This window comes from Panicum virgatum, chromosome 8K (assembly GCF_016808335.1).
Source record: "Panicum virgatum strain AP13 chromosome 8K, P.virgatum_v5, whole genome shotgun sequence".
NCBI classification, from domain to species: Eukaryota; Viridiplantae; Streptophyta; class Magnoliopsida; order Poales; family Poaceae; genus Panicum; species Panicum virgatum.
The window spans coordinates 22950890-22974505 of record NC_053143.1 but is presented as its reverse complement, the minus strand read 5'-3'; the positions used below and the strand labels follow the sequence as shown (position 1 = coordinate 22974505).

The 23616-nt window shown below is 43.7% G+C and overlaps 2 protein-coding genes across 2 annotated transcripts; both read left to right on the top strand.

Moving 5' to 3' along the window:
• Positions 1-44: 44 nt before the first annotated feature.
• On the top strand, positions 45-3536 carry LOC120644223 (pentatricopeptide repeat-containing protein CRP1, chloroplastic-like). Its single transcript, XM_039920789.1, has 5 exons — positions 45-1719; positions 2109-2261; positions 2398-2469; positions 2837-3025; positions 3120-3536. Exons 1-4 carry the CDS (start codon positions 49-51, stop codon positions 2945-2947), a joined length of 2007 nt encoding a protein of 668 aa, XP_039776723.1. The 5' UTR covers positions 45-48; the 3' UTR covers positions 2948-3025; positions 3120-3536.
• A 3327-nt stretch (positions 3537-6863) lies between these two features.
• Positions 6864-12220, top strand: LOC120644222. Its single transcript, XM_039920788.1, has 10 exons — positions 6864-7299; positions 7999-8059; positions 8564-8612; positions 9135-9189; positions 9462-9549; positions 9881-9999; positions 10449-10574; positions 10742-10838; positions 10951-11105; positions 11877-12220. The coding sequence occupies exons 1-10, from the start codon at positions 6943-6945 to the stop codon at positions 11934-11936; spliced, it is 1167 nt and encodes a 388-aa protein (XP_039776722.1). The 5' UTR covers positions 6864-6942; the 3' UTR covers positions 11937-12220.
• Positions 12221-23616: the final 11396 nt, after the last annotated feature.

Genomic DNA, 23616 nt, shown 5'->3' with positions numbered 1-23616 from the left:
GCTCTCCTCCCGACCTCCCCACTCCCCTCCGTCCCCCTCCACTCCACCATGCCCGCCTCCCTCCTCCCCCGGACCTTCGTCCCCCACCGCCTGCGCCGCCTCGCTCCCGCCGGCTGCACCACCTCGCCGCCCGCCTCGGCCTCGGCCTCCGCCCCCTCGAGCCGCTACGACTTCGAGCCCCTCCTGGCCTACCTCTCCTCCCCGTCCGTGGCGGCCTCCCTCACCTCGTCTTCCCCGCCGTCGTCCGTTCCGGTGCCCGAGCGCCACCTCGCCGCGTCCTACTCGGCCGTCCCGTCGCACGAGTGGCACGCGCTGCTGCGGGAGCTCGCCGCCAGCGACGCGTCGCTGCCCGCCGCCTTCGCGCTGCTGCCCTTCCTCCACCGCCATCGCCTCTGCTTCCCGCTCGACCTGCTCCTCTCCTCGCTGCTCCACTCGCTCTCCGTCTCCGGCCGCCTGCTCCCGCACTCGCTGCTGCTCTCCTTCCCGCCGTCGCTCACCGACCCGCCCTCGCCGCTGCTGCTCAACTCCCTCCTCGCCGCCTCCGCCGCGGCCTCGCGCCCCGCCGTCGCGCTGCGGCTTCTGGCCCTGCTCCGGGAGCACGACTTCCTCCCGGACCTCGCATCCTACTCGCACCTCCTCGCCTCGCTCCTCAACACCAAGGACCCGCCCGACGCCGCGCTGCTAGAGCGACTCCTCGGCGACCTCAGGGAGTCGCGGCTCGAGCCCGACGCGCCACTCTTCTCCGACCTTATCTCTGCCTTCGCGCGGGCGGCGCTCCCGGACGCCGCGCTCGAGCTCCTCGCCTCGGCGCAGGCCATCGGGCTCACGCCGCGGTCCAACGCGGTCACCGCACTCATTTCCACGCTTGGCGCTGCGGGGCGTGTCGCCGAGGCGGAGGCGCTCTTCCTCGAGTTCTTCCTTTCTGGGGAGATCAAACCGCGGACCCGCGCCTACAACGCGCTGCTAAAAGGGTATGTGAGGATTGGGTCGCTCAAGAATGCAGAGCAGGTGCTCGACGAAATGTCACAATGTGGTGTCGCGCCAGATGAAGCCACGTACAGCTTACTTGTGGACGCCTACACAAGGGCTGGGAGGTGGGAGAGTGCAAGGATACTGCTCAAGGAGATGGAAGCTGATGGAGTGAAACCAAGCTCTTATGTGTTCAGCCGGATCCTTGCGGGGTTCCGTGACAGGGGAGATTGGCAAAAGGCGTTTGCAGTGCTCCGAGAGATGCATGCTAGTGGTGTAAGGCCAGACCGGCATTTCTACAATGTCATGATAGATACATTTGGGAAGTACAACTGCCTTGGGCACGCCATGGATGCGTTTAACCGAATGCGAGAAGAAGGGATTGAGGCAGATGTTGTCACATGGAACACTCTCATTGATGCGCACTGTAAAGGAGGGCGGCATGACCGGGCCATGGAGCTCTTCGAGGAGATGCGTGAAAGCAATTGCCCGCCAGGCACAACCACATATAACATCATGATCAATTTGCTTGGAGAGCAAGAGCGTTGGGAGGGTGTAGAAGCAATGCTATCAGAGATGAAGGAGCAGGGACTGGTACCCAACATCATCACATATACTACTCTTGTGGATGTGTATGGAAGGTCTGGTAGGTACAAGGAGGCAATTGATTGCATCGAAGCGATGAAACATGATGGCCTGAAGCCATCGCCTACTATGTACCATGCCTTAGTCAATGCATACGCTCAAAGGGTAAGAAAGTTTTCTGTATTGTGTCTATTTTTCCATTATGGTTACCATGAATATTCCATAACTACCAAGTTAGGCCCATATTGCTAACCCTTAGCCTTGATGCAGAACTGATAAGCTGTTTTCCTACTTTCAAGATTTACTTCATAAAAGCCAATATTGTTCTGTCAACAACAAACCTACATAATCTAATAACACATAGAACTTATATGTTCTGATATTAATACCTACCTAGTTGATTTCTAAAGTCGGTGTATAATATGATACTTTTGCTTAATTGTGTATACAAATCAGGCTTGCAATGTCGATATATTTTTGCCAGATTAAGTGAATTGCCTGATTCAAATTAATTTTTTTTGGGTTCTCATGGTTCACACACTGCTTATTTGTAGGGTTTAGCGGACCATGCCTTAAATGTGGTCAAGGCTATGAAAGCAGATGGCCTGGAGGTTAGCATCTTAGTGTTGAATTCGCTGATTAATGCTTTTGGTGAAGATAGAAGGGTTGTTGAGGCCTTCTCTGTGCTGCAGTTCATGAAAGAAAATGTGAGTGGTGTATTTGTTATAGTTTGTTATTTTGATCTATTTCGGATACTCATAGTACTTGTCTTTTGTTTGATCATGCTGTCTTCGGCAATTCATTTGATGAAAGTTTGCTATGTTCTGTAATTTCATATTGCAGGGTTTGAGGCCTGATGTTATAACATACACAACATTGATGAAAGCTCTAATCCGTGTTGAGCAGTTTGATAAGGTAAGCACAAACTCTTATGGGCGTCCTTTCTCCTTGCCACGATAAACTAGAGACAACTCATATCAAATCTACCTACTAACTAAGTTACATGCTATCAAATCTGTTAGATCAAGCAAATCTGATCTAATTTGCTATTCTAGCTTTGTTCTTCTCCGATAATTAGAATAGCAGCTACTGCTTTTTACATGGTTGTAAATCTTTTTTTGCGGGTATTACATTGTTGTAAATCAACTAGTTACCTACTTATCTTCAAGGTTACAAATTTATATTTCCTGATTGATTTATGTAGTTGTAAATCTGCAAGCTCGTGAGGGAAATAGGCATGAACTGAACTCTGACCCTTGTGGTTTTGCTGATGATTTAACAGGTTCCTGTTATCTATGAAGAAATGATCACATCTGGATGTGCCCCTGATCGAAAAGCGAGAGCAATGCTGCGGTCGGCATTAAGATACATGAAACACATGAGGGTTGCATAGGCTGTTAGACACAATTACTGATTGCGTGTGATGGAATCATAATCTTTCTGCTAATCTTATTAAACTTTTCTACAGAAGGTTAGAACTTCTCTGAATCTTGAATTTTCTCTAGATCTTCTCAAGTTTATTTGATAACTGCTTTTCCTGAGATGTATGGTTGTATATTCATCAGGTGAAGCACCATATGCTGACTGCTACACTCTGCTTGTGAAAGAGGACAGAATCACAATATCTTCATCTTTCTTCCTAATCACTTAGGAGAAGACATGTACATCTTGATCATTTGCAATAGAAAGGATACTAAATACATGACAGAAAGGAGCGAGGACCTTGATGTAGGAAACAAATACAGTGTCTGTCCGGACCTCAAAATTTGAGTTGGAAACATGGAATTGATATTGGTTTATAATTCAATTCCAGTATTTTGCTGAGACAATGAATTGCAAAATGGAATCAGAATTCCAGCTCTTCCAAATTGTATTTAGATGTAGATGTTGTGTAGGGCAATACAAAGGAAATGTATTATAGTTCTATTGCCTCAAAACTACCACATTATTGACATTGCCCTTTATCATAGTGAATTTGTTTAGCAGGCGACCCCAAATTTTATTACCGAGACAATGAAATCACAGTCTTCACGAGCGTTTGCACATCCAGACCCTTGACCACTACGACGTGTCCATCACCTAACAGTAGGGCCGACTTCAGGAATTCGAGGCCCTAGGGTGAAATGCAAAATGGGGTCCTAAAATATATAAGAATAATATGTTGAATATAACTAATGTTTTTTCATATAATTATGCAATTTTTGTTTTTAATAAAAATAAATAAAAGTAAATCAAATTTAAACCACACTTAACAAAAAAAGAAGAGATTGAAAAATGAAAACACCAAACCTGCTGTGGAGTGGAGCGTGGTGTCCCAGGGCCGCAGGGCGCCAGGCATTGTTGTTGGCTTGTTGCCTTGTTGGTTGGTCCTCCCAGGGGCCAAGGGCCAGCGGGCAGCTGTCAGGCTCCTAGCGGTCGCGACGGTCGCGGCCGGCGGATGCAGGATGCACACGCACAAGCGCGCAGCCCAACCCTAGCTAGCAGCGACAGTGATCGGATGACGATGCGTATTCTATTTCACTGATGATGATTCACTCGCCAGAGTAGAGTGCCCAGCTGCCGAGCTGCACCTACTTGGAGGCGCCTTGGCCCAACTACTTAGGGGGCCCTCCGTTTGGGAGGCCTGTGTCGTCGCCCAGCTGGCCCGTGGCCATGACGGTCTGCCTAACATCACTGAGGACCGGAAGACTTTTTGTTCAACCAAAACGGGACAAAGAAAATGCACACCGATGTGATGCTTTTAGCTCTTGAGATTAGCGGTATTAGTGGCCTTATGGACTAGAGTTAAGGGTTAACCCTTATCGTTTTTCTCAGCTCACAATCAATCTATGCAGTTTCTGTTCGTGGCAGTTTTTAGTGCTCTCAATGATCTTAAAAAAAATATCAAACCTTTATATGAGTTGGAGAAGAGTTAGAGATCTTTTCACAGCCGCAGAGAACACATCAATCGGATTTAAGATGAGAGAGAAGCTAAGGTTGGAATCTGACTGTTTTTCAGTCTCGTAATTCTGGGCAGTGTCGGTTAATGTGCGTTTTTGGACTTTCTGGTAGTTAAAAGAGTTGTAGAGAATTTCATAAGCTTTCCAGATTGGTAAAGATCATATTTATCCGAATTTTGGAGCTTCAGTTATGACTGTCTCAGTAGAACTGTTCTACATAATCTATCAGAATGTCAGATTAAGGATCGCCTCGAATTTACCCAATGTTGATGATAACTAGAAAGTTGTAGGTTCTGCAATTATCTTTCATGTGGCAAAAGATGAGAATTTTTGTCCATTAGAATTAAAGATTCCAAAAATGAGAAGCAACAGTGCTCCTATTTTCAGTAAATTAGCATATGTTGGCGTGAGGACGTTGGGTTCGGGTGTAGAATTGTTTACTTGATGTTTTTATTTTAAAGTGTGTTTTTTTTGTGTTGAGCTATATTTGTGAAGAGGTGGTGCATCTTCGGACTACGCTTAGCCCATGTTCTTGATTTTCAGTAAAGGCAAGTAAATGTAGCGATTGTAGTCACAAAGATTCGGGATCTATGGGATTGAGGGACGAGATACGTACTTGTGAGAGGTTTTTACAAGGCGGAAACAGAAATGACCCCGCATTTTCGGGACCGGATCGGTGTTTTTGGGTGGAGGAACAATATCCTTGACCCCAATTTCTGTGACCATGGTAGCGACGTGATCTACTCGCTTTAACTTCGTTATTTAAATTGTCTCCACTAAATGTTATTTGAATTGCCTATATGAAATTTTAGAAACTCATACTAGCCAGAAAAGTTCTAAATTTATCTTTATTTTTGATTTATATGTTTGTTTACTTGTGACATTGCTCTTGGAGCTATAAATTTTTGAGGTATATGAAGTTCATGCATTGCAATAATATATTTGCACTCTCATATTGAATATGCATACGAAGAAACCGTAGCCGGATTGGTGCGGTAAGTACCGGTACAGCAACACACGTTGAGATATAGCAATGCGGTTGCAGCCCTCACTTTATTTTCTTGGGATGTGTGGGTAGAAGTGAAGTCATATATTGCATTGTACCAATTGCATGTGCATTGAGGCATTGATATGAAGTTTTTTATATATCTTTACCTGCAATTTTATATTGTTTTTGTATGATACTTCTTTTTTATCAAATTAGTAACCCAATTTTTAATCTAACTGTGATTTGAATGACTTGGTTAAAGCAGTTTGTTTGCCAAGGTTTTTTCATAAACCTCGTACGTTTTTCCTTCTCTGCAGGTTCTTGAGTTGAAGGGTGTAGCGTTGGATGGGAGTAGTAGCACGTGTGCACACACTTATCTATATATATTGAACAAATATTTTTAATATCTTATTTGGATGCAGAGACTCTGATGTTGTTTTAAACTCTCTGCTGCGATTCAGTTTATAAAATTTTTATTTCACTCCAGTGTTTCTTTTATCTATCTGAACTTTTTATGTGATGCTTGTGCTTGCCCTTTTGTGTAGCTCCTTCTTGCTTTTCATTTTAGTGTGCGCTTATTTTAGCTGTAGTGTTGTGTGGTAATGCTCCAGAATGTTGAATGTTGCTGCTGTTCTGGGGTGATACAAGAAAGCAGTTACCACAGTAGAACAATCAACAGATCATAGCAGAGCACCCCCCCTTCTTCCGTTATGCAGAACAGCAGCAGAGTAGAGGCACAACACCAGCAGACGGGCGACAGGGGCGGGCGCGAACAGGCGGACACGAATAGGGGCGGCCGCAGATAGGCGATGCGAAGAGGGGCGGGCGTAGACGACTTGTGGACGAGCACGACGTGCGGGAGGGCGGCCGATGACTCCGCAACAGGCGGCTGGTCGGTGGGGACAGTCGCCGCGACAGGCGACAAAGTGCCGCAACGAGTGGCAGGCGACGACAGACAATAGCACGCAAATCCGCGCTGGCGGGTAGAAAACGAGCCACCAAACGACCGCCGACGAAGGTGAACATGAATAGTGGATCTCAGGTGGGCTATCCTAACCCTAACTCTACCACTGAATTCATTCATGTTACCTCACAGTGAATGAACTAAAAAAGAGAGCATAATGGAAGTGAGCTAGGAGTAGTAGATAAGCCAGTCAGTTAGAGTATATGACCCATATCGCCATATAACGGTACTTATCTTTCGTAACATTTTGTGTCCATGTCGAGCCTAAGAAAAGAATCGGAATTTTGGTACCAGTGTCTTCCGTGCTATGTTAGTTGGCTGATGACTGGTCACGGGTGCTGATTTAGTGTTATAGAAAAACAATGTTGCTGGTTGACAGCATAAAAAAAGAGTAAAGAAAACTTCATTGATCTCGACGAGAACGCAGACGTTGTCAGAGAAGTCAGACATTTTCTTCGCCGGCGGCAAGTGCACCCAGACCGGCATAGATCACGTGAATGGCAATCTCCCACCCCACCACCTCGCCGGCGCCGCCGCGCCCGCAGTCTCCGGGCATCGGCGGCGTGCCCCTCTCGTCGGCTATCAGCGACCTCCTCCGCTTCGTCCTTTCCTCCCACGCTGCCGGCGCCGCCCCGGACGACGGCCCGGCTGCCTTCCCCCTCTCGCCCTCCTACTGCGCCCGCCTGCTCGACGACGGCGGCGACCTGTGCAGGAAGCTGGCGGCGGGTATTGAGCAGTGCCTCGATGAGGGGAGGCTCCCGGGGCCGCCCGCGGTGGCCGGGATCCCGGTTGGGGAGGAGGGGCCGGAGGAGTGGGAGGCGGTGCTGCTGCAGAAAGGCGCCGAACTGAAGCTGGTAAAGCTTTTTTAACTCACTCTTTCCCTCTTAATTGAAAGGCATAGCTCCTGCCCAGTTCGTTAAAAAAGAAGAAGCTGTAAAGCTTCTTCGCTGCCTCCTTTCGTTGCTGCAGTTCCAGCTGTTTTCTGTGGCATTAATCATGGATCTTTTAGTTAAAAAAAACTTGAATGGAGATGCCGTGACTTTATTTGGTAGAATTCGGTCTGCTGTTGCTAGATGAAAAAGCTAGAAATTCTGAGGTTAATATTTCTCTAGTATGTATGTCAAGAATCTGGGGCTAATCTGTTCTCTAGTATATATAAGCAAGAATAAATTATTGCAGCGTGCATAATTTTCGAGGAGGGAGCCATGCATTTGCTGCAATGTTTAAGACTAATTTTTGGCACACTAGCAATGTTTATGACCGGACAGGACGAGCAGGGTAACCTGTTTCCAGTGTACATGAGTTATTTATAGGAACTGAATCATGCAAATTGCACATAATATCTCCTTTGGGGCAGTGTCAGCTGAGCAATATAGTGGAAATTCAATGCTGCAAGGATAGTAATAATCCTTGTTTTCCTGCAATATGGATGCCTTTTTTGTTGGCTACGACTACGAGGGGTCCCTTTTCGTTTTGTTTGTGACTGATCATTTTGTCATTTTTTATGCATCAGATGTTCGTGACTGATCATTTTGTCATTTTTTATGCATCAGATGTACAATGCTGTCGACTTTGAGCTGCATGTTCAGGAACCATACTTCACTCAACTCAGAGGTAACTCTAAATCCTTATCTACTTGTCAAGTGTGTCCTGCATTTCCTTTTCATTTCCAAACATCAAATCACATTCATATTTTTCTTTCCTTGTGATGCTTTTTTTTCCTGCAATCTTTAAAAGGTTGTCCTTTTCTGTTCTTTCTGTGCACTTTACACAACAAATGGTCTGAAACGATAAATTTCATTGTTGTACTCATCTGTTAACAAGACGGGCAATGCTTGGCTAATAGTTTGAACAGCTATTGTAAGGCAGAGTTTCTATATTATAAGTTGGACCAATGTACATTGAAATCATGCTCAATTACTTCTTAGATGTACTCCTGTTGCAAGCATGTGAAGATGTAAGTATTTCTGCTTTTTGCAATGAACATGTGGATGACAGCTCATATGGGAAATTTGTAAGAAAATGATTTATATTTGAATGAAGTGTGTATATTAATAACACTTTCCTTGGACGTCCTTAATGACCACCTTTTCTAACTTAAAGCATGTATTCCTTCAGCCGAAGCCAAGACAGTTGAAGGGAGGTTAGCGACTGGTAACTACAACCGGTATGCACATTTAAGTTTAATAGTTGGTTATGGATGTTTGAGATGGATATATGTTGTAACAAATTTACAGTCATAGACTCATAGTTGCTATACTCAATAAAATCTCACAATCAAGTTGATGAACCAGAAGTATATCAATATATATGAAAATGGAAACAAATCTAGTCTAGTTTTATGTTTCCAAATACGTTTGGATTTTGGATAGTGTATGTCCAGGTTGTTCTGGCTTGGAAATCTCACATTCTGCACATACAAAAACATTGCAGATAAATAGCATGTTGAGATAGTTTGTGAACTTTATAAATGTTTAATAAAGTTTGTAAAGATCAAACAAATATCCAACAAAACCTACTGATTCGATGGCTCAATGCTTATATATATGGTCCTTACAATATAGAAAGCTTTCCTAAAATCATTGACCCTTAATGTGGATTATGTACATTTTTTATGGTTTGGCATTACGTGGTACTCAAATGTGGTCATCTATTTATGTATGCATGCTTTGTCATCTCTTTGTCCCAGGATTACACAAGGTTCTTTGCTGCTATTCAATAAATGCCTATTGCTTAATGTTGAGGTAGCACTATTTTCTACATAATTACCTCTTCTTAGTATGTTTACTTATATTTTTACTTCATTTTCATAATATAGGTAACTTATTCTTAAGCAAAAGAAGAAGAAATGTTACTTTTTGTGTGGAACATAAATGTCTGTGGACTCAATTATAAAATAATAGATTAGATTATAGTTCAGGAATACTTTATGTGCAATTAATTTCTTAATCAATGCAGACATTCATTTTATACTTTTTTTTTACAAAGTTGTCGGTCTCTGCTTATTCCTTTTCAGGCAGTTAGGAAATACAGTTCATTCTCTGAGATGCTGCAAGCAGAGATAATCTCAAATGTCCTTCCTGGTATTTCATCAATAGAAGAAGGTAATTAGTTTAATTTATTGAAGTGGTTCGTGCATTGTCTTCTGAAACTTGGTCAACTCTCATGTAGTCTGCATGACTGCATCTTCGATCTTTCATAGCCAATGCTTCTGGAAATTGATATCGTTGCTTGTTATACTGAATAGTTTAATCTGCATTTGTTCCTTGAGATCTGGAACAAAGTACAGTGTCGATGTACTCATTAAATAATTCAAGCACAACACGGCATAGTTAATGACAATTAATTTGATGGGAGTATCACCTCTTTTTTTTTGAAAATGATATTCAAAGATCTGGTAGATTCCTCGACAGTATGATTAACTCTCTTTTGCAGGTGTCAAAGTATACAGGACATTCTATACAGAGGAAAGGGAAAAGTCTTATGGAGTCTTTGCAATATCTGTTTCAAAGCCATCAGCTCAGCCTTACACAACTATGACTGATATTCTTGCTGTGAGTGCCACTCTTTATTTTTTTTTTCCAAAATTTGTTCCACAAATCATGTTGCCATCTTATTCATTATCATTATTGATGTACCTTTTTTTCAATGAGAGAAGAAAAAGGACAAGCATACCATATAAGTACAACAAAGATCTGAAAAACGCCTCAAACAACAAAAGAGGAAAAAGGAACAAAAAATAAAAAATTTAAGAATAATTATGGATGTACTCTCTTATGATAAATCAATGATTTAACAGTGGCCATCATAATGAATACACTCAGCATAAGCCAGCTCACTTTCCTCTTTGCATATTAGTTGAAAAACATTGTTGGTTGAACACATGTGGATAAAAGCACAGCACAGACCTTTTTCTTGCCATCATGTTCAATAATTATGATATGCGTACTTGCAGTTTGCCAATATTTTAACAGGTTTATACTCTGCTTCACATGTTTCTCAGGGATTGAGTTATGATGGATTGGGTCGACTCCTTGGTATGGCCAGAACAGCTGGAACAGTTCCAGATGGATTACCTCCTCCAAGATCTACACTGATATCATCTTGTATGAGACTACACCAACCAAATGTAAGTTCAACTCTACCTTAACAAAAAAAAATGTACGTTCAACTCTTATTACTCTGTGCCAATTTTATTTCCATGTTGTCCCATCCAAACATCTTGTTCTTGTATATTACAAAATTTTCAGCACATAAAATTTGTCTTTCACCTGAGACTGGTTGTCTTATTCATAGGAGGTGAAAGGTTGTTCATTAACTGATGCTGCAAGGGCATTGGCCAAACATGTTTACAGGAGTACGAAAGGACGGTGCGGAGACATTAGTGGAAGTGGTAAAGATATGGTCCAGCTTGATACTCATGCCTGTTGGAGGCTACTATTATGGTCTATTTTTTTCTTGAATACTGTTATGGTCTATTTTAATGTAGCACTGTGTATCTTCAGATACAAGCAAGAACGAACTCGCATCTGAAGCCATTGACTCTTTGTTACGTGATTGTGGCTGGATGAATGTTCATCTGACTCAACCATATGGTCCTGTTTTTGAAATCCGTGTGCATGAAGGTTATGGCGCCAGATGGTCTCAAGATGGTGCAAAGGTACAAGTAGGAGTTTCCTATTTATTGAGATGATTGATGTTTCTTGGATGCTGATGGACATAAATGGTGTACCTCAACCCCTAGTTATGGTTTTCAAATTCTGTGCTGTAAAGTAAAATCAATTTTCATTTTTCTGTATTAGTTCAAGCTTCTGAAATTGAAAACCATGGAGATGTTTACAACACAAATTTGTAGCTGATATCACTAGTAAACTTCATCAAGGCCAGGCACTCAATAATTTACTTGTCCTTTTCATTTCCACAATCCCTTGATTATAGCATGTATAAAAAATGTTTTTCTATTTTGCCAGTTGCAGACTTCAAAGTTTGGTTCATATGTAATAAACTCAGTTAACTATTGATTCTTCTTGGGCACACTTCCAAATTTCTTATTGACTTCTATGCTTCAAACAAGCAGGAAAAATACCATTTACTAACTATGACACCAAGAAGTTCAAAAATAATACTCATAAGTTGTACCAATGATTTCTGTTGCCCCTTTTGTGTTTTAGACTTTTTTAGGCTGTGTGCGGTTTGGAGGCCAAGCAAGTTTCAAGTCATTGTATCACCTTGATGTAACTTCTTGAAATCAATAAAGTTTCCCTTTTCCAAAAAAAAAGTGAGCATTGTCACATTTACAAAAAAAACATTGTCACCAAGACAACATTTCTATATTCAATAATTATCATGCATCACAGAACTTTAGCTCGCTACAATTTCCAGATTATATGTTCAATCATGTAACTGATTGATTGCCACATTTGCACTGCAGTTCATTGGATTCTTGGAGCCCTACACCCCAGAAGGCTTTTCTAAAGGGTGGAAACACTAGCTAGATCATGATCTGTATATAGCAGTCCAGCAGAGCTGTTCATTTGTAGCACCTGTATGCTAAGTGTTTTGTTGTGACCAATTACTGAAGATAGTTTGTTTTTTGCGAGGATACTGAATATAGTTGTCTTGGTCAATGTAGAAGAAATGATCATGTTATTACGTCAGCTTCCTGCATATTTATTGTACTTTTTCCATTTTGTGATAACCAACTGATCTGGCTTAAGGGCCTTCCTTGTAAAGTTACTAATTTTATAACCTAAAATTTATCTTGGGACCAATGTATCCATTTTTCACTGAAATGATTTGGAAACGGCATTTTCAGATAGTCAGACTGGCGATGAGTAGGTATGACTTATTTATAAATTGCTCGCTTCAAGTGAATCACGGCGGTTAGTCAACAAAATGGCGGTTAGTCAACAAAATGTCACCGTAAATCTGAGTAATCAGGTTATGATACTGCGAAGAGTACATGGATCGCCAATTCTAATCTTTGCGATTTGCATAAGTATTTTCTGTTGTCCTGATAGCTAACGTTCATAGCTTATAGACGCATTTGAGCGAGCTAGTGAGGCAAACCTGTATCAGTCACACGACAAGATTAAAAAGTTAGCGATAATATACAACCCGGTTATCATCATGTACAATTAATTACACATCGACACAAGAACTGGTATTCTAAAATCTAGAATCTAACGGTAGCCCCAGGCATGGCAGGCACATTCTTGCGTGCGCTTCCATTGATCCTACTAAAATTCTTAAATAGCTCCCCGGTTCCCACAGCTGTAATTTATGTGTCTATGACGATTCACATTAATCAGCCCTCGCAAAAAAAAATTAATTAGTTGAGCAGCACCATTGCACGGCAGCAACGTACTACGTGAAATGAAGCTCCCGCTGACTTCACAGCAAGTAGAACTTGGAATAAAGAAGCTTCCTGATCTTGTAATATTCCTCACAAAGGGCACCTCGATCACGATCTGCTGTGACCCCGTGCTGCCATGCAATGGAACATCACGATTAGCCATCTAAGTCATGCGCAAGCTAACCAAGATTACATAGAGCTATATACGCTCTTGCATCCTTGTCAGCATTCCACTTCCACACTGGTAAAGGTCTGAGGCAGGGGGAACCCCTATCCCCCGTCCACTTTAACTTTGTAGTGGATATTCTCACAGAATGCTGGAGATAGCTGAGAGGCAACATCTAATCAAAGGCTTAAGGTGTGACTTAGTTCCACAAGGGGTGGCAAGTCTGCAATATGCAGATGACACTATTCTCTTGTGGGATAAAAACATAGGAAAAGCAAGAAACTTGAAAAGTGTTCTCTCTTGTTTTGAGTTAATGTCGGGTATGAGTGAAAGCGAATATGGCTCGGGAAAATTGGTGATAGATTAATGAGAGTACAAGGGTATATTATATAGGCAAGCATCGATATCTAGGGTTTATAGAATACACCCAATCAACGGAGATCCTTGCCTAATCATGATCAATTACCATAAACCCAAAGGGCAACCCTAGCCACCTAGGCTAGGCGCCATGGCCCAAGGGCCAGCCCACTAATAGCCTTGCTAACACACCCCGCAGTTTGATCGTCAGCCACCGCGCATTTTCAGACTGGTCCTGAACTCCGTGAACACTGAAGAAGGGAGTCCTTTGGTGAAGATGTCTGCGTACTGCGAAGAAGTCAGCACATGAAGAACATGAAGATCACCAACAAAAACCCGCTCCCGGACGAAGTGAAGATCAATCTCGATATGCTTCGTTCGCTGATGCTGAATCGGGTTGGAGGACATGTAGACAGTGCTAATGTTGTCAATACACACCAGCGTAGTTCGGTGAAGAGGGGCGTGGACCTCTTGCAGCAACTGGCGCAACCATGTAGCCTCAGCGATACCGTTGGCCACAACGCGATACTCAGCCTCGACGCTGGATTTGGAGACAGTGGTCTGACGCTTGAAGGGCCAGGAGATGAGGTTGTCACCGAGAAACACAGCATAGGCCGAGGTGGACTTTCGCGTATCCGGACAACCGGCCCAATCAGCATCAGTGTACACCACAAGATTAGTCGAGGAAGATGGTCACAGCAGAAGGCCGAGATGAAGGGTGCCACGAACATAGTGAAGAATACACTTCACAGCCGCTAGGTGTGGTGCTCGCGGATCATGCATGTGGAGGCAAGCCTACTGAAAAGCATAGGCAATATTTGGCCGAGTGAAGGTCAAATATTGTAAAGCTCTAGCAAGGCTGCGAAAGTCAGAAGCATCATCCACAGGAGCACCATCAGCCGTGGCCACCTTGGGGTTTGTATCAACCAGGGTAGAACACGGTTTGCAATTAGCCATGCTAGCACGATCCAGAATATTCAACATATATTGCCACCGAGAGAGAAGTAAACCATCACTGCAGCGCTGAACTTGTATACCAAGAAAGTGATGCAGTTCGCCTAGGTCCTTCATGGAGAATTCCTGCTGTAGGGCTGAAAGGATCCGGTGAAGGAAAGCCTGGGAAGAAGCTACGAGGACAATATCAAAGTACATCAATAAGTAGGCAGTGTCGGGACCTCGCTGGTAGATGAAAGAGCGAAAAGTCGATCTTGGCTTCAACAAAACCCAATGACAAGAGGAAGGTGGCGAACTGACTGTACCAAGCACGAGGAGCCTGCTTCAACCCATATAGGGACTTGTTGAGGCGACAAACATAGTCCAGATGGGTGGGATCCTCGAAGACAGACGGTGGGCGCAGAACACTGTTTTTGGCAAGGTGCCGTGCAGGAAAGGATTCCTCACATCCAACTGATGAATAGGGCAATGTTAGGCGAGTGACAGAGAGAGAACAGTTCAAACGATGGCAGGCTTGACCACTGAACTGAAGGTTTCTGCACAGTCCACACCAGGGTGTTGAGTGAAGCCCCAAAGTACCCAACACTCTTTGTAGCGCTCCAAAGTCCCGTCAGTGTTGAACTTGTGCTTGAAAATCCACTTGCCGGTGACGATGTTGGCTCGTGGGGGGTGAGGCACAAGATCCCAGGTGTGGTTCTTCAGCAAGGCGTCATGTTCTTCCACCATAGCGGCTCGCCAATTGGGATCGGCAAGAGCACTATGGTAGGTGTCGGTGTTCCAGATCACCGGCTAGTGAATTTGTGTGCGCGTCACAGGAACGGATGGTGATACTAAGATAGACATGGGATTTTATACTAGTTCAGACGGAATGTCCCTACGTCCAGTTCGAGCTCTCATCCTCTTGTATTCAAAGTTTACCATAGGGGTTACAAACGGACAAGAGAGGGAGCGAGGGTCCCAAGTCTCTAGGTTGTGTGCGTGTGAAGTGTGTGTGTGAGTGCGGATGTTCAGATCCCCCCCAAGGGTACACCTCCCCCTTTTATAGCCCAAGGGGTGAGAGTCTACATAGAGAGGGGGAAGGACGTGCGGGGGTTGGGTGACTCCCGACCCCTGCCTACTAACTCTACGGCGGGTCCTGCTGACCTATCTTGATTTGAGTTGTCGGAATGTCTTGTCCATACGTCCTAACTTGTTCACTGTAGCATTGTGGGGACGGGATTCCCGCCTGGCGGCCGCATCCTCTATTGTGAGGCATGGCTCCCCATCCCATCCTGGTACGGCACGCATCCGCTCGTCACTATTGATGATGTCACACAGAGTGGGCGGGGCATGCCTCCATCCGGACAGCCCAGGCAAACCCGTCGCCCACTCTGCTCCGTATAAGGGCACGGGGCGGCCACATCCCTGACTTCCCGGGGCCACGTTGGGTGACCAGCTTTTGACCGAGGACTCTCCTGGTTTCTTGGAGAACCGAGGTCATGGAATTAGTGGGCTCTTTCGTGAGGGTCGGACCGAGACGGAACTCCCCTCGCTGGGATCGGGCGAGGCGGAACTCCCTCGCGGAGGTCGGGTGAGGCGGAACTCCCTTGCGGGGGTCGTTGGTGACGGGCCCCCTCCTTCAGGGGTCGGGGGTCAGATGAGGCCGCGCGTCCCAAGGGGAAGTGGGCTGTTTGTTCCATACCGGGCCGCCTGGCCTATTGGGTGTTGTCCTGGGCCTTGATTATTTTGTATCGTTTTGTATTATTATCTGGCTTGATCACTTTAATGGACTATGATTGGGGTACCCGTTATCCATGTCCCCAACAGTAGGCCTTCGGGATGGCGGAGAGGGGCGCAACGTGGTACAGCGTCGGAACCCGAAAGCCACTCTTAGCCCTGGTGCGCATAGCGTGCTGATTGGACAGTGGAGGCACCGCATCAGCGCCCGCAGGGCGCTGTGGTTCCTCAGGAGGAGCCAGTGGCTTCATCTCCTCAAAGGAAGCCGGCTGCCACGGCCGCCGCTTGTACACCTGGGTGATCACGCGCTGAGCAGGGACAAAGGGCTCCCACGGTGGCGTCGGGATGGCTGACGCAGGACCGACCGGAGAAACGAGCGGCCAGGTTAACTTTTGAATTTAGTTTGAATGTCCATATTCAAACTAATTTCCACACAATTCAACCAAAAATCATCTAAAGTCTTTTAAACAAGATAGATTCACAAAAATTCAAATAACTCCAAATATAATCACACTAGCGATGTAATAATCCTTAATTTGATTTAAAATTTCAATTCCTAGGAATTTTAGAGAGGTAGAATTCCTACTTAAATGAAATTATTGCCACACCGCCACAAAGTTTTTTGAAATTCGCATTTTTCTACTTTTTAACATTCCGGAAAATCCGGGATGTTAAAGAAACACCGCCTCCAATTGGTCCAAAGGGCACTGGGCAATGTCCTCCTGCACCGAAGAATTCTACACAAGAAGTTGAGGACAAACCCTCCCACCTCACTATAGAGGAATGGGCCGTATTCAACATAGTATAAGACTTCAAGTACACAACGGCGTTCGAAAGCTACATATGATAATGGCAGCCAAACATAGTCAATAGAGATGATGCTAACAGACTTTTTGACTCCTTGTCTTAATTAAAGGCCGCGAACACTTCCGTCAGTTTGGCCCCTTTCTCCAGATTACCCCAGTAACTTCGAGAATGGCATGGGAGGTTCGGAGGTTCCATCTTTGGTACATGCATGCTGCGAAGTTAGGAATGAAGAATTTCACTGTGAGGGCCCCCAAGGAGTTCTTCCACTTGAAAGATGATTGTTTATTCACTGTTGACTTCAATAATTTGCATAGGCTGCTGTGGCGCAAGGACCTCGATGTCGCACAAGTCACCCTTTTTGCCATGTAAGTGATTACACCTCTGCATAGCTGAAGGTACGCTTATTACGATCAAGAAAACAATGCCATCACAACGATTTGTGCTTGCAGGATTCAATCTTATATATGCAAGAAACTAGAGCAAGATATTATCTACCTATCTCCTATGCATTTACCAAAGGTCCATCATTCGGTACGTTGTACTGGACTCACACCTTAGGCTCATGAATTTTGATAGGATGCAGAGAATCCTAGTCCGGACTAAAATGCAAGGCAAGCTCAAGTACAGAAAAGGACCGTACATCTTACAAGCCATGACGAAGATCCAAGGAAATGGGTGTATCCTTGCCCCGCACTAATTCAGGTAAGGTAAAATGATACTTGCAATAGCTATTGGGTTCACCTCTTTCATGTTTGAAGATTTGAGATCCATATTGTGTAGCTTGGGCATCATGGGCCACTAGCTTGCACACGATGAATAAAGAAGGATACAAGGATTTTGAAACCTATCTGTGATAGTAAGTGATGATACATTATTTTATGCACTCAGCATACATATCAAATTTGTTGCTGACACTAGTGGTTGGCATACAATGCTTATAGGAAATACGCAGAAGACCCCCGAATGCTATGATCAGAGGTCCGAGCATAAGCAGAAGTATGTCACAAAATTGCGCGTGATGCGACAATTCCCAGTACGTATAAAGAATCGCATGTGCTACTCGTGCATGTGCTACTCATGTATGCTATCTATGTGTCCTAATAACTATGTGTTACATGCATGCAGTGCGCCAACCTCAAGGCTCAGACTTGTGTGGACACTATGATTGTGAGTTCCTCAGGGCTTGCGGAAGTTACAGCCATAGCTGGCAGCTCTAAAAATCTCTAGGATGGTGGCGAAGGGAAAAGGTGGACAGTACAAGCATCACTTAGACAGTAGCTGACATTTGTAAGTTTGTCATGAACGAACATTGTGATGTCAGGGGATGATTATTCTATGCCGAGAATGAGCTAGTGACGGAGGACAAGTTCGTGAAGTTACGCAACTGGAGAAATGATCTCGACATGAACGACTACAAGTTGCTGGACATCCTCGAGTAGGTGCCCTTAGCTTGTCATGTAAACATGTGATGATGTGATTTTGTGAACTACTATGTGAATATGAATGTAATAAGAACTTAGTGTATGCCATGCATGGATAGTGGATCGACACATGAATGGATATAATATATATGTTTACCCTTCGTATGCGTGTTTTCTGATTTGTATGTGTTTTCAAATTCAAAATTAAATAAGTTTTTTTATTCTGCAAAAGAATAACTGAGGTGAGCACATAACAACTGACCGCCTCGGTTAAACCATACTAAAGGAGGAGGGTAGGTTAGACAGACTACCTCCATTAATAAGAAATAATGAAGGCAGTTATGTTAAAAAGACCGCCTCGGTTAATAAGTGATTGGCTGCTCTCCTCGGTAAATTTCCTAATTAACCGTGATCTTGCGTCCGAGGCGGTTGGCCTGTCCCCTTCGGTTAAGCACTTTTGCCCACCTCGGTTAAGTTTTCTGTAGTAGTGCCAATATCTTGTATGAGAGATGCTTGTTAATTCATTTTGGAGACGCGATTTACCAGCATCTGATATTAGGTCATTTATAGGAGACGCAGTTTATGCATGTCTTCCATAACTTCACATCGGTGACGCATATTTGGAGACACAAATAAACTGCATCTCCTATATATGCGAGTTAACCCGCATCTCCTATAACGCTTTCTTACATATTGTTCGCTGAGAAATTAGCAGCCGAAGTTCTGAAATAATGGTCGTCAACGGAGGCATCAATGCAGACATCCAAATTAGGCCTCACAAGCATCTCCGGGTCTTTCTAAATTTCACTCTCTGAATTATTATCAATTGGAGAGCCTTCTCCATAAAAATAGCTTTATATATGTTTTCACTCTCCACCGGTGTTTCTATAAAATTTTTTACAATGCTTGGAGAGGTGTTGTGAGGCATTTTATGTGTCTATAATTTGTGGGCTCAATTCAGGGTAGGCATTAGGAGGCGTCAATGACGAGGCGTTTGTTGTGTCTACGGTGGGTGGGCCCGTATATGTCCCAACGCCCCCCAATGCCTCCCGAAGTTAAGAGGATTAGAAATTTTTGGTAATTCCGTTTCCATAGTTATTTTTCTCGATCAAGGGTATCATAGTAAATTCACAATTATAGAAATAATGTTCTGACTAGTATAGTTAGGGGTATAATTTTAGTACTATAGTGAGATGAATATTTGTTTTAAAGGAAAATAGCTATTTTCCCTTTGACGAATAAAATCAACAAAAATAGCTATTTTGCGTAAGCGTTGTAAGGCATTGGGAGGTGTTGGGTGGCATTTCCAAGCATTGTAAAAGGTATTTTTTTTCTATATCTTCTGTATACTCTAGAAAGTTATTTTTGTTATCTAACTTTGTCTAGCGAGAAATGCGAAATGAAGAGTCTCTTGGAGAACCATTTAGAGAAGCCGTTGGAGGATATTTTTCATCAAAATCTCAATTCATAACTATAATATAGAGAGTCTCTTGGAATTGCTCTTAATGTCTTGGCTGTGGACGGTCCAAAACTGTAGGCACTTTTGGACGAGCCACACATGTAGTTACTTCCCTTTTAAAGGCTTACTGTAACACCCTAGGTGTCTGCACAATAGAATTGCATTTATTGTATGCATCATGTGCTCATTTTACTTGTTCAAGGACCTTATTGCAAAATTATAAGGTCAAATGTGTAATTATGATTTAATGTAAGGTCCTTTCTATAACTTAATTTGAATAGGATGGGTGATTATTGCTTTTGTGGAGGGTTTATTTGAAAAATTCAATGTAATCATTACATGGCAGCAAAATTTACATTTCAGCCTAGATTTGATGTGAAATTGCCTTGGAAAAGACAAAAGTCCTTTGAATTCAAAATCCTTCTTATGTTTTCAAAATAAATCTTCAACCTTTGGTCAAATCAATTTTTGCACAACATCAAAGTTGTAGATCTTGAAAAATTGAACAACTTTCATGTTGGGCACTTTTTCATTTGAGCCCTAGTATAAAAGTTATTGTTATTTTACAGTGGGGTCCCTAGAATTTTCTGATTTCACAAACTAGTCCACTTTCTCCTTCCACCTGCCTGCTCCTCTGCTTTCTCTCTGACCGCCCGCGAAGCGGCACTGCCACCGCCGCTCAGGGCCAGCCCGGCCACCTCCAGCTTGACGTGACCCTCCCACGCGTCGCGCTAGAGCTCCCGCCGCTCTTCTACCCCTCGCGCTGTGCTTCCATCGCTCTGCCACGCAGCCCCAGATCGACCCGCCGGCCGCCACCTCGCCGCCGCCGTGGCTCGGCCAAGATAGAGCCTCAGCTCTCGATCTTTCGCGCGCATGAGCACTACAAAAACCCCTGCGAGCTGATCCCCTCGTTCTTTTGCCGTTTCCCCGTCCCCAGACCCCAGAACGCCGCCGCCATCCACTTGAACGCCGGCGAGCTCAAGCCCGCCGTCGAACCGCGCCTCCACAGCCTCTCCGCCCGCACCAACCCCACCGCCAGCTCCGCCTCGTCCTCGCGCAGCTAGCCGACCACTCCTCGTCGACCAAATCCCACCAGAGTGACCTCGCCGTCGAGTTTCCCTCCGCCACTAGCCGCCCTCCTCCGCCGATCCGCCTTCTCCGACCGTCTCCCATCGCGCCACGAGCGCCAGAGGGTGCGGCTTGGACCCCTTTAGCTCCTCCACCCCTAGCCTCGCTGCCGGCGACCCCCTTTCGCCGGGATTCGGCCGGCCACCCCTTCTCTGTTTTTTCCCACCGGCCAGGGACCTCGGGTTGAAAGGAGCAAAAACCCGGGGGGTTATTTGCATAGCCCGAGACTCATGTGAATAGTGTCAGTAGGGACCTCTTTGTTATTTTGGCTGTAAACTTTGAAATTCCATAGAAATTCATAGAAAAATCAGAAAAAGGCAAATCTAGATGTTTTGGATTCCTTGAGAGTAGCTCTATGCAGTAGAATCATAATATGATGGGTGTTAGTTGAAAGTTTTTGCTATAGAAGTAGATTTATGTTAATAGGGCATGAATGCTAGTTGTTTTTATCTTTTTTCTTAACTGATGATTGAAACTATGTCTTGCTGTGAAATTTTTATGGTGAAATTTTCATGCGACTCTAGTGTTTCTATAAAAATTTCGTGGTCATTCCTAATGTTTAGATATTTCTTTGATTTAATGCTTGTTAAGTAATCTTTAATCATGATAAATAGTTACCCTGCTTAGAAAATTCGGAGAATTTTTGTGTAACTATACTTTGGTAATATATCCATGTCTGTAAAATTTAGGATCCAGACTCAGTATAGAACTACCTGTACTAATTAGTTTTATCATATGTAGTTTATTTTTGTCTAATTTATTACTAAAGTTTTATGCCTAGATAAATTCTGAAAAATTTATGTCGTGTTCATAAGCATATGAAGTATGCTCTGAAAATTTTTGGCTTCATAAGTTTTGTATTTTGTTCTGAAGAATTCAATCTTTTTCTAGGAGCTGTCTGAATAAATGAATTGTTCTGAATAAATGGCTACATGATTTGGTATGAATTTTGCAGGATAGATTTCTCTGTTTACCTTATGTTTGACGTAATTTTTGATGAATTTACTACTGAATGTGTGCTGAGTTAGGTATTTATTAGTAAACCATGAATTGCAAGCTATAGGAATCAACTACAACTTGTTCATGAAGTTAGTGAGCTTCTTTTGTGCTGTTGATCATGATGCCTTGTGTAGTTAAAAATGTTAGTTATCTACTCTATAAATGATTGCCCATATACTAAGTTGTGTTGCTATATGTAGACTACAACTTTATCGTGAAATGTATGTGGTTGTGGTAATATTGTTCTTGCATTACATATAGATACGACTGTTCTAGCGGACGGGACGTACGAGTTGATCCCGGAGTCCGAAGGAGGTGATCCCGAAGCCCAGTTGAACGCCACTATACTGACTGAAGACCCGAACCAAAGTTCGGAAGAGCCCAAGGCTAACCTAGCTAGCGACTACCGAGAAGGCAAGCCCCGGACATAACCTATATTTCAAATTATTACAATTTATCGTTATTACTTACTTGTGCATTTACAATTCTTAGGATTTGAATTGAAACCCTAGATGCATGATCCTAGGAACCTATGTACTAAACACTAGACCTGAGTTCGAATAATTGCTAAGCTTATAGGACCTGTAAAAGTCGAGTGATTGCCTGTCACTCGCGAGCTCTATAGGAATTGCTTGTTTACGTTCTGCTATCAATATAAGGACGACAGACGGGGTCGTGTTCGATACCATGACCTTGTGTAAGACCTCGTCTGTGTTGATGAACTTGCTAAGGTCGTGGTGTGTGGTAGTGTTGGTTAAGTTTTTGAACGTACTAGCCACATGCCGTAAATATGGTACGCGGTAAGCCTAGTAGCCGATTGGTCCGGGGAGTGGATATACCTTTCACTCTCTCTTAGGGATAGGTTTTATTTATGTTTATGTTGCGCAACACCGCGGCCTCAGGGACGAGGTTGGTGCCCTGTAGTCGGGGAGAGTGACCCTATTCACAAACCGGAAACAAAGGTAAACAGTTGTTTGGGAACGACCCGACAATATTCCAAACGTGTGTGTTAGGTCTGCCTGGCCAGGTTAACAAATTCGATTCGAATCGTCCGCTTCTCATGGTTTGGGACTGCTTGATCTCTTTGCCACACAGAGTAATAAGAGAACATTATTATGATCAATTTTGATGTTTGCTTAAAGTTCTACCATGGTTGAATAGTAGTTGCTTACATAGAATGGTTAATCAACTAGAATCTTGGAAGCTAAAATTTGAAAGTAAGGACATACTCTTTATTGCTTTTCAGCAAAAGGAAAACCAGAGCCTCACAGAACCCTGCATAGTCTCGTTAAGTGGGCTATGTATACCCGTTGACAGTTAAGTCTTGTTGAGTATTAGAATACTCAGCCTTGCTGTTGAAACCTTTTTTAGGTATGAGTTTTGAGGAACAGATCGCTAGTCTGTCTTGGCCCTGCTCTTTGCCTCCTGCCTGGTCCGTAGAATGGGATCCGTCTTCGGCCGGCAATGACCCCGACGAGTGATACCTTGCTTGGGCTAGCTTGGTATACGTTTGCGACGTATTGTAGCCGTCGTATTCTCTTTCCGCTGCTTATCAAACTCTGAACTTAAAGTTATGGCTTGTATAACTGTTTTACTAAGTTTGGACCTGTAATTTGGCGTTAAGCTGGTTTGTAATAACTGTTGTGCTTGTGTTGTAAAATATGTGATTGTAATATCTCTGGACTCGCCTTCGTGTGGGGTATGCTTGTTCGATCTGAGAACCGGTGGTTGTATCGGGACGTTACCCGACAGACCAAGAATTGTTCCATTTGAAGTGCGTTTGTGTCGGTGTTGCTTTTATGGTGATGG